This window comes from Caretta caretta, chromosome 7 (assembly GCF_965140235.1).
Source record: "Caretta caretta isolate rCarCar2 chromosome 7, rCarCar1.hap1, whole genome shotgun sequence".
In the NCBI taxonomy this organism is placed as follows: Eukaryota; Metazoa; Chordata; order Testudines; family Cheloniidae; genus Caretta; species Caretta caretta.
The window spans coordinates 10,304,477-10,316,594 of record NC_134212.1 but is presented as its reverse complement, the minus strand read 5'-3'; the positions used below and the strand labels follow the sequence as shown (position 1 = coordinate 10,316,594).

At 36.2% G+C, this 12,118-nt stretch overlaps 1 protein-coding gene across 23 annotated transcripts in view; it reads left to right on the top strand.

Moving 5' to 3' along the window:
• FOXP1 (forkhead box P1) overlaps nucleotides 1-12,118 on the top strand; it is a 499,850-nt gene that overhangs the window by 398,543 nt on the left and 89,189 nt on the right. For 21 of the 23 annotated variants that reach the window (XM_075130242.1, XM_075130253.1, XM_048859178.2 and 18 more), the window contains 2 exons: nucleotides 9,161-9,298; nucleotides 10,597-10,686. In XM_075130242.1, the coding sequence (XP_074986343.1) occupies nucleotides 9,161-9,298; nucleotides 10,597-10,686 (228 nt within the window). The remainder of the gene's footprint in view (nucleotides 1-9,160; nucleotides 9,299-10,596; nucleotides 10,687-12,118) is intronic. The other 2 variants (XM_048859184.2, XM_048859183.2) reach the window with 1 other exon arrangement.

Here is a 12,118-nt window from a genome sequence, read left to right as displayed (position 1 = left end):
AAATGCATTCCCCTAAAATATGGATTGGTATCACAAGGATGGAGAATCATATTGGAATTCAGTATGCTGCTTTCATGATTTCAGAGCACCTCACGTGAAAAGGTATAAAACACAGACAGGTTAATCCCTTGTTAAAAGTTGGTTATAAATGGGAAAGAAAGGAATGCCATTTATAGCCTTAATTTTTTTTTTAAACTTACAGTCCAAAGTCAAAGGAATTTTTATGTTTTGTCCATCTCCCTCACCCCATTTTCAGCAATAGACAGATGTCATAAAGTGATGTTCTTACAAGTAGGGGTTAATTTTATGAAAACTTTGATGACATCACAGTGGAGCTGTGAGAATGTCAAAAAAACCACCAGCTGCCATATTCAGACAGATTTGCTCTGAAATCTCTCCCCCTCTCAGAAAGGAATGATCCCATGACATAAAACAGAAAACAACACAAGTGTCAAAAGAAAACAAAATTAGTGAACTTTTGTCTGCCACCACAGAAATGAGGATTAACTTATGTTATTCCAGAGCATGGAATGGAGACTATCTGCATGAGGATATATAGTGTATTGTCTTCTGTGAATTTTCATTTGACAGGGATTTTGGAGGCTGTGATCTTAATTAAATCTCAACTGAGTCAAATAATGCATCTAAAGGCATGCAGTGTTGCGTAACCTTGCTGAGTTGGTAAACCATAAATTATCAGAAAGTTTTTGATAAGAAGGGCTGGTTTGAAATATTTTTGTTTGGTATAGTTAGTGTTTTTTAAAGGTTCACTTTACTATACTTATTCACCCTGTTTTTTAAAACAGTGTAATCTTTTACTCTAAAAAATAGATGAGCTCTATCTAGGACGTGCTCTGGCTAGACATTCCAACTGTAGCTTAACTAAACATGAATAGTATCAGATACAATGAAAGTGACATGAAAAATAAAATAAAAGGCCATGGCTTTGTAGACCTATACATGCTGGTGTGAATACAGAACAACGAGCTACATCTCGATGATCCCTATGCACATTTTGAAAATATAACTCTCAATAACATCCTGAAATTAATATTGCAGTGTAAATAGTTATCAAACTGACCATTCTCTGCCAGTTATAACAGATCACACAGGCATTATTGAAAAGGACCCATTATTCAGTAATGATGGACAATATAATCCGACATGCACAGAAGTTGTGCTGATGCTTAGTGTACTGTGAATGTAAACAATAGAAAACTTGCAACAGGTGTGTGGATAAGGTTAAAAATGTTTCTTGGACACTGAGAGATGGAGAGAAGAAACGTAATTTAATTGTAAAGCAGCCTTTTAGCTGGACATTGTGTATTACTAGTACTTGAAAATACTAGGTGTTCCATGTTCATTTATTTTGAATATACTGAAGCTAACTAGTTGCCTGGTTCAGTGTAACATGAACTGTAACAGTGTTTGTTAAATTTAAAGGATTGTATATTCTGGTTGTCTCAAGTTAGGAGAGGCTTATTCCATCCAAAAGTTTGGGGAGCTGCGAAGCCATGATGTGATTGCTTGAGACATATCTCTTGCAATCATTGTATATCAGTTTTAGCCAAGTGTATGCTTGACAGAAATAGAGCTTGGGCTTAATTTATGAAAATGTTTATTCCTATGAGATAAGTTATTGATGGGTTTTTCCCTCCTCCTTGCGAGGTAAAAGAAATATCAGGGATAGTTTTCTCAATGCTTGCACAGCAAAATTGGGAGAAATTCCTGACACCATAAACAAAATTTGTTGTTGTTTGGGGAATGGCTTGACCAGTTATAAGTAGTTTGTTTTATTGAAAGCAGACCTGCATTACTGGAAATGAGTTTGCCGTAGTTCAGGGTTCAGTTAAAATGTCCTGTACTACCTTGTTTTTATAAGGTGCTTTCTTGTACAGCTTTATTTTCCAGTTGTAAGGAAAGGGGAAAAAATGTATCATGTCTTCATCTGCAGAACTGGCTGAAATGGCTGTGTAGAGATTTTGGAGTGAAGTAACAATGGGAAGTAGCTCTTTTCCAGCCTTTTTTGATTTTTAACCTTTCCAGTGTAGTGCAGTGTTAGAAACTGTATCTGTTTGCTAAATGAATATTGGAAAAATAGAATAAATATTGAACAAATATGCATAATTGCTCATTCTTCTCTGCACTGGTTTGTGATAGATTTACCTTTATTGATAAGGTAAGATGTTGTATTACTTAGGAGGGGGAAAAAAACAACCAACAACAACAACCTGATAGGTTTTAAATTTTAAGCTTTATCTTGCCCTTAAATCTGAAACATCATTGTTCAAATAACTGAGAACAAGGTAAACCAACAACATCAAAAAGGTCGGCTTCTGTGATTTCTCAAGGGCTTGTTATTTTGTACTTTCCAATTCTATTTGATGTCTTGACAAAACAAGATGACACAAGGGAGAATACATTAAATTTTGATGTTCATCTAACCTGTTACAGTGCTGGCAGCTTAATTTCTTTTACTTTTTACTGAAGATGGCTTTTTGCACAATTATTCTAATTGCCAAGCCACTTTATGAAAAGGTTTCTTTACAGGCTTCCCATTTGCCTTGATTTTGCTAGGCATTTTTTTGAACGTGTTTTGACCTTTAACACACACAGAGCTTGCTGGTTGGAGTGTGTCTTCATTAGAAGTAAATCAGTGAATGGCAAGATTGTCAAAGAAGCAACTGATGTTTTCTCATTAGAATCTAATTTGCACCGTTATGCTTAGCTGTGATGTACAGATGAAGGTGTCTGTGATAAGTGTGAAAAGCTGCCCATTTTAAGCAAATAAAGTTTACAAGTATTTTAAAGGCTATAATTCCGAACAAAGTAGCAACACCTAAAAGAGTGCTTAAGTAGAACAGAAGTTAAGTTTGTCGTAGCATCATTTGACTCTTTTGTATTACATTTAAGTAGATTGGTTTAACAAGCTGAGTATATTTTTTAAATTGCTTATTAATATTTAAACTGACCAGTGCAGGTCTCCTCTAATGCCCAAAATTAGAAGAACGGATAGTTTCATGTTTAACTCTTTAAGGAAAGAATAGATTTAAAGTGAAGAGACATAACTATTCAAAATAATTCTGGTTCTTTTTTGCAGGGGGAAGGGGAGTTTTGTTTTTTTTATTTAAACATGCAATGGTGAAGAAAATGCCTCCCTATGTATTTTTTTTTTAATTTCACATAAAGTTCTTGACATATTAAATGCTGCTGATTCAATCACAGTTTATTATTTAATTAAGTGCCCCTTAATTTATTAATGAATTAATACACAAATGTAAGGAACCCAATATATTGCTCAGTGCATTAAAGATGAGGTTTCAAAGGTTTTGATGGGTTTGGGGATATTTTGGTGGTATGGGTTTTGGGAGGGGCGGGTATTGGGTTTTGTCATAATGTTGTTGATCCAACTCTTCCTCTGGAGGAAAGTACTAAATATTTGCCATACTTTGTATTGATTCATTATAAAATGGCATCACTAGTTTGAATAGTACATTTAGGTTATAATTTTTCCTCTCATGTGGGTGGAGCAGAAAAAAAAGAAACTTTTTTAATGTAAAAAAATTGTGAGGTTGAAAAGATCATTCTGCTTATTCAGTGACTGTTTGTGTGCATTCCACTTTCATCTGTATTTGAGAAATGTTACGAGTAGAAAGGATTTAATTTATGTAAACTTTATATTTTTATGCAAATTAAATGGCTATTTATTATAGCTGAAACAATTATCCTAGCACTTAGTAGGGACCTGGTATGCATGAGACGTGGTAGATAAGATCAAATGAAGTTCTTCTAATGTCCCATTCTGTGTTTAAAAAGATGAAATTTTACCAGTTTTGTTTTGACTAGAGAAGAATACAGAAGACTTCATAGAGTAGATATTCTGAAATCTTGCAGGATTCCAAGAGAGCCGAGATTACTGCGTTACATAAATCAAAGGAATATCGCTCCTCTTGATAAAATGTAATAAACTAAATGATAAAAATAAAATGTTAATTGAATTTTAAAGAGGGTTCCCCCCCTCTCTTTTTTAATAGGGGGTTATATTGTTGCAGCGTACTGTTATGCTAATGACTAACTATTTAGCTGATTTTACATTAATATAATAAACATTACCTGTCTTAATGTGTTATATGGTATTGTGGCAAAATAGTTGTCTAAAAGTGAAATTCAATTTTTCATAATGATACAGAATGATAGTTTCTGCATGAATAGTTCAAGCAGTTTAGCGTTGTTGTTGTTTTGATGACTGAAATATTATGTCAGAAATATTTGACGCTCCCAGGATGAATATGGGTACTGTGTTCAGTCCTTTATTATTTTATAAGCATCAGATACAGACTGCGGCATTATGCTTTTCTGTTTCCAATACATCAGTGGTCTGTCTTCTCTTGTGATGTCACCACAGTTATTTTTTTATGTTGCTTCACTTGAAGGTTTCTGTATTTTGTATATTTCACATTTTAGTCTTACGAGAGGCAGTCAGGTTAATGGTTATTTATTTACAGCTCTATTTTTCATGTAGTCCACTATTTTTAATTACTGCTCTATCCTTCATTCTTTTTACACGTTCAGTTATATTTTTGCTCCATTTAACTTTTGGCAACAAAGCCTTCATCCAAAGGAACACTGTCTTGAAATCCAGATACTTGGCATGGTAACTTGATTTGTGCCAAATTTTAACACGCTGTCACAAGGGATGAGGGTTTTGCTGACAAAGATTTTAGTTTGGGGGGCTTTTTAACCTAAAGAAATCATCCACCCCTTAAATGTATTGTGATAGTTAACAGTAGTACAGCCAGCTCCAATAATGAGATATGTGCAAATTGCATTCTATGCTGGTTTATTCTGTATACAAGTTTGAACGAGGTAAAAATATTTGGTTAGTATTTAATTATGTTAACATAAGTGAAAAGGGAAAAATAGATTATAATCATTTTCTTCCTCTTAACTCTATCCTATTTAGATAGAACAGTGCCAAATGCGTCATCGGTGTAACTCCATTGTTACATTGAGGATGAACTTGGCCCAAGTTCTTTAAGTTTTTCTTTTCTTTTTCTTGGTAAGCATCCTATAACATGGTATATTTGCAGGGCTGAGGAGATGGCCCAGAATGGAAAGGATTGTTGTGGAATCCCGAGAAATAGCAAACAGAGCCTTGAGAGAAATAATAAAGAGTCTGAAAGCAATTGTTAGTATTAAAGACATTTTTTGCCGTTGATGATATTAGGATGTCAGCAGGTCTATACTAGTAGAGTTCCAAAAGCCAAAATGCAGCTGTATTTTTACCTCTACTGCCAGATTTACATGCAGCTGGGTATCTCCCAAACCCTATTGTTATCAGTCAACAATTCAGCATAAAGTCTATTAAATATACCAACAACAACAACAATACTGTGTCTTTCTGAAAATAGAAATAAACTACTAATTAAGGGTGATTTCTATTGTTCTTGGTAAGTTAGCATTCTGTATATGTATCTGCCAGTAGTTTAATTTGAACTTCAACTCCCCGAAGGCAGTAAGACAGAATTATTTTAGTTCTTCATAAACTGCCTTCTGTGATTCATTGTTAACTCATAAAACACACTCATTTTCATGTGCTTAAACAGGTAAGCCATTTTCAATGTAGGTTTATAATTATAATTGTTTTTGTTTTTGGCAACACATTTAAATTCACATTTGAGAGAGAGAAATCTCAAATTAACTTACAACCCCCAGTTCAGGTTTGACTTACTATCACACAAAATATCAGAAATAAATATTTTTCTCTGAAGTAATGTAAAGTATATTGTACAGGATCTTAAAATAAAATTTAATTTTGACTGAATACACTCAAAAAGGGATCTATAAATATTAGAGAGCTGTAGTTAAGAACTTACATGACTGTTTTAAATACTATTGATTTAAACCACTGGCTAGATTTTATGAATCAAAGTGTAATTTCCAAGCTTTGGCTATATTTCTCAACTCTAAAGCACTCTCTCTTGTGTGCCTTTAGCAGCTTTCCAGACATTCAACACGGGATTAAATGATAGTAGTTACAATGATCAATAGGTTAAGACCGGTACAATCACTCTTACCGCTAATGACCTCAGTAGTAATGGGTAATAAAGTGTGGGCTATAATAGGCTGTTGCTGGTGCTGCATGCCCTTTGATTCCTAGTATTACTAGGGACTAGCTACATGAACAAGTTGGATGTTGGGAGTTAAGGGAGTGGATATATAGGCCATAATTCTTAACTATTTAAAGTCCTTAAACAGTGCTCTTTTTTTTTCTTTGACACAATAGTTTCTGGTCCATTTGAATATGTTTGTTAAAGGTTTCCATAAATTATTTTCATGATATGCTGGAGCAGAAACTTTGGGTAAATCTAACTTTTATTACATTTATAAATTAAAAGCGGAGCCCTCTTTTGCAGTACAGAGCTAGCTGGTGTGACAACGTGGTTTCAGATGATAAAAGTAAGTTGAGCTCATCAGCATGCTCCTGCTGTCTGAAAGATGCCATATATGTGTTTTCTGCTACCTGTAAAACATTTCTGTTTTAGCAAAGTGTTAACAGTTTCTGTTTAGAAATTCTTTGTTGGAAGGGACACAAACACTTTTCAAATGTAGGGGCAAATATTGCCCTTAGACCCATGTGCACAACTCCCATGGAAGTCGGTGGGAGTTGTCCATCCATAACCAAGGGCAGAATAATGTGGCCCTTAGTATTAATCACTGATCTGTAGGGTTTACAGCACCCCACCCTGTTCCTGTCTGTGTCCCTGGTTGTTGTCAGAAATCTGATTGAAGAGTATTTGTATTGTATATCTTCCAAGAATAGCACAGAAAACATACTTAAACATGCTTCCTTCTCTGTTTACTCAGTTGTACTTCAATAAAAGATAGTGTAAACCTCAAGGAAAAGTAAACTTCTTTTGGGATGGAGTAACAAAGACGAATAAAGCTTAAAGGCTAGTATGGTGACTACCGAATATAAGTAAGAAATTTCTACTTCGAAAAAGTTATTTTAAAAGTCACGTGGATTAGGCTGCTCAGAATTAATGAGTTTACCAACAGATGACTGAGGCTTCTCGGGGTCTGTCTCAATTGGTATGGCACTTCTGCAGTGCCGTTGCTGTCCTGTATGTTCACTATAGAAATACACATACAGCTAAATCCTGGTCCCAGCCCATTGAGGGTTTCACCGTTGGCTTCAATGGAAACAGGATCTGTCCCGTAACTAAATATTTATTTTCTGAGTGATCAGATGTGACTGTCTGTTGTATATTATGGTGGATTGTCCAGATGTACACTTCTACCCAGATATAACACTGTCCTCGGGAGCCAAAAAATCTTACCGCGTTATAGGTGAAACCGCCTTATATTGAACTTGCTTTGATCCACCGGAGCGCGCAGCCCTGCCCCCCCCCCCCCCCCCCCCGGAGCGCTGCTTTACCGCGTTATATCCAAATTCGTGTTGTATCAGGTCGCGTTATATCAGGGTAGAGGTGTATACCGTAGTGCACCTTCAGAAGCACTCGGCAGTACAGAGAACTCCTGGGTGACATTCCAGTGCTATGTTAATGAGCTATCAAAAGTGCGTAACCATTTCTTGGACTTTTTCAAACAAATGTCTTAAAAGCAGTTCGTGGGGCTTGCACATAACATATACACAACAGCACTGGAGGATGTGCACTGTACGTGAATCTGACCTTCAGGAACCATTTTTAGTTCATCAAAATTAGTGATGCTGAGAAATCAGGACATCAGTGCATAATGACTGTGAAATTAGGAATGAGAGCTTGCTATGCAAATGGCAGGACAAATCATGTGAAAAAGTCAAGATAAACTGCATATTAAGACATTATGTTACATAAAATTAATACTGCATTTCTCTCTTGCTTACTACTACTCTGAAAGATTTTTTTAAAATTCTTTTATCTTCTGATCAGCTATTGTCTGCTGATTTTTAAAAAGTGGTGCGCAGAGAAAGTGCAAAACATGTTATTACCTTTTATTGTAATACATGAGATGACAAGAGATCCTTTTTAACAAAGTATATCCTTTACTGCTTTTAGTTCTGTGCTGTCACATATTTGATTTGAAACTTAAGAAAAGTAAGGTGCTTAAATATTACTGTTAAAAGTCATATGGGTTTTGTCTTTTTGCTCTATTGTTGTTTTCTCTTTCTATTTTTTTCTTTTTTTATTATTTCTTGTGAAATAGTCTTCTTGCATTACTGGGACTGACAAAATGGTTCTCATGTAGTCTGCAAATTAAATACAAGTGCAGTGATTATTTTGAATAGCTAAATTACATTCTAGAAAGCTTGCAGAATTCATAGCATTGTCATTAGATATCCGCTTGAATACAATTTGTGTAACCTTGGCCAAGACAGCCTGTCATTTTAATGTCAGTGTTTTATCTGAACAAGACATCATCCTTTCAGATACAGTGTACAGGTTCCTTGCAGAGATGCCCGTGCAGAAACGTGTTAACAGTTGCAAATATGAAATGCTATCAAGTTCATCACTGTAGCTGTTTGTCACTGAAATGTCATAGAAAGCGGCTTTTAATGGTATCTCACGTAATATGAAAGAATTGAAGACATCTGTATGCTGGGTGAATATGGAACGGTAAAGACATTGTAGTAGGGTCTTTCTGTTAAAATTGCATAGGAACATAGGTTCTGTTAGTCACATCCCTGAGCTTTCATTCATTTTCTTAAAATCATTGTCTTACGAGGGTCTGGATCCCATCAGTGTGGGACACCAGATTGTTTTTTTTTGTGTCTGTTTTTTTGAGTTGACTGTTTCTTCTAAAAATAAATCTATCTTGACAGCTTATACTGTATTCATATATTGAAATAATTTTCATTTCAATAATGTTTTGGAGAAAGAAGATGTAGCTGGGAGAAAATAAAATCAGTGCTTTCATGTTTACTCCACTGGACTCTCAAAGCTCTTGCGCTTTTTGTTACTTTGACACGACAGAGGATGAGAAGTAAGCAATACAGCAGAAAACAGGATGGTTTCTGAACCAGTTCCGTAGACATAGCAATGGACAAATAATTATCAAGATAACAAATAAATTCTTAATATTAAAAAGTAGAATAAACTGTAGTAGAACTCTTTACAAAGTGTTCTGGCTTCTTATGCCCACTGTGTTAATGTTCTAGGTTCCAGTGTCAGTGGCTATGATGACACCTCAAGTTATCACTCCCCAACAAATGCAGCAGATCCTCCAGCAACAAGTGCTAACTCCCCAGCAACTCCAGGTCCTGCTCCAGCAGCAGCAGGCACTCATGCTTCAACAGGTAATTGTTTCTTTTACAGCTGGTAAGATGGCTATTATAGGTGTGCTAATGTCCTTCAATATTCCTGGGGAGAAAGCTGCCTATATACTGCAGCAGGTTTCAGAGTAGCAGCCGTGTTAGTCTGTATTCGCAAAAAGAACGGGAGGACTTGTGGCACCTTAGAGACTAACCAATTTATTTGAGCATAAGCTTTCGTGAGCTACAGCTCACTTCATCGGATGCATTCAGTGGAAAATACAGTGAGGAGATTTATATGCGCACAGAACATGAATAGTAGATGTATCTGGGGTGAGCTAATTGCTCTTTTGTATTTAAAGCTAGCTATTGCTATTGAAAATGTAAGTGTAGGGACTAAAGCTAACAGCTTTTCCCAGATAGCTACATAACGATGTACGTTTAAGAAACAAGAATCCTACAGATGCCGCCATTGCTTACACCTGCATTCTCCTTGGCACATCACTTCCTTCTGACTAGTTGGAATAAACAAAGACTACAGTAGAGAGGTGTTTTCCGTTCTAAAGCTTATTAAACCCATATGGCACAATAGGGACTGTCAAAACCATGTCAGCAGAAACGTAGCATATTTGCAAGCCTTAACCCTTGAATTTCAACAAACGAATGTATTGTGGAGTATTAGTTTTCCTGATACCCCATTTCAACATGTGAGCCTGTGTCAGTTAAAAGTTACTTCATTGCAGCAAATGAAGTATGGTTTTAAAGTTTACTTATCTTAATGTGCTGTACAACATTAATTCATTAATTCCATGATGACTTTAAAGGCCACTACAAGCTAACCTTGTGTAGTCTTTTCTCACTGTCACTCTGTCACTCACTCATTCACTGAGTGGATGTCTAAACTGCGTACATCTACTATCCATCTGGGGAGTGGGAGGGGTATTATCTGTGATGTCTGTGTATGTATTGAACAAAACTTAATACAGTCAAACCCTATCATTTAGAAAGCATGTATATGTTTCACAACAGAAATTTACCAGCCTCTCTCAGCAAGGGCATTTTGGCTTTGTTGTTACAATCAAAGGTCATTCCTTGCCTTAGTTTAATTAGTTTGTGTAGAAAATGGTATGTTTTTCATCAGTTCATTTTGGAGATTACTTTTCAAACGATAATGCCAAGAATAGTCAGTGTGCACTGAATTTATTGTCGAGTTTCAAACTAAAGGTCAGACCATTACAGATAAAAGGATGCTATTTTTCAAATCACCGTTTGTGTGTTACACCAAAAGGGACACTGAATTGTCCCTCCACTTTGTTACTTACCGTGTTTCCTCTTCTTTATAGCAGCAGCTTCAAGAGTTTTATAAGAAACAACAGGAACAGTTGCAGCTTCAACTTTTACAGCAACAACATGCTGGAAAACAGCCTAAAGAGGTACAGACAATACCCATTTTACTTTCAAACCACAGATCCCAGGAGACTGCCTAGTAGCTATTAAACTGTCATTCATCTTATAAATGATTACACAAGTGAGCTGACTCTATCAGGTCTCAGCTTTCAGCTTTAGAGTTATTGTCCTGTTTTCTCTTTTATTTTCTTGTGCTTTCTATTTGCTTGCTGCCACGTATTTTATACACAACATCACACCTTGCTGTTTGGTGTGAGTATTGGAACAAGTATCTTGACTAGTGTCTTAGGAGAGTGGTTTTTGGAAGTGAGTTATTTTACACTGGGTGAAAATAAGGATGCAGTAGTCAAGATGCTGTGCTCTCAAAGCAGGGAAATACTTCAAGAGGTTTTGAGTGCAGGTTCCCTGTATCAAGGCAGAGGCATAGATTACACATTTGTCATAGTTGTAACTTAGAAGAAGAACTGCATTTAAGGAACATTTGTTGTGACACAGATCAACAAAATCTGAGATGCAAAGATAAGACTGAAGGGCCATCCTCAACTCCTCACGTTGTGCCTAGCTATTACAGCACGCGTGATATGTATAATAGCAGGAGACATCGATCTGTTGTCACTGCAATACATAGACAGAATGGGCCAAGCTAGGGCCAAAAGTATCTGTCTGAACTTTGAATACACTTGCTTTTCTAAACGTTTATCACAATCATAACTTGCATAGTTTATAGTGATATTATTGTTGTTTAAAGTTTAAGAAACCAAAATTCCTCCTTGAAGTGACATGAGAAACTATGTAAATCCATGTTCAGGGACCTGAACATTAGTTAGTCTGTTGCCTCAGTGTCTGACTGGACTCCTCTTAGTAAGCTGCTTCTTGGCACAAGATGCTGTGTAATGCCTTCCATAGCGGTGATGCATTTCTGTCGGTGGGGCAGGCATGCAGCACGAAGTACTCAAAATAAAAACGGCCCAACCAATTTTCTTTTCTTTTCAAATTTGGTGAGTTGTGCCGTCCATGCCACATTTCAACCCAGTGTGAATTTTTACAGTTGAGCTATAAACCACTGAAAATAGGGGGTTTATAGTGGAAACGCTGACACAACCGTAACTACAATGTGCGGACGGGCACCACTATAATAAAAAGGGAACAGATTAAAAAGTGTCTAAAATGTAAATCTAAAGGACTAACAGTAATTAAAATGGAAATGGCACAGGGAGGGAAGGCATGTAATTGTGAGATATCAGTGTGCAGAATGCTCTCAGCTTTGTTTTGCTGGCTGTTTTTCTAATTCAGTAGGGCTTACTCATCAGTGGCAGTTCAATGTGCGTTAATGACTCTGGGATGCAGGCATCACTCTGGACAAAGAAATGATTATTGTGCGGTCAAAAGAAGTTCAAAGACAAGAAGGGAATTTCAGTTTTTTCCTTAGAGATCCACATTCAAGAGCATATAAATTAA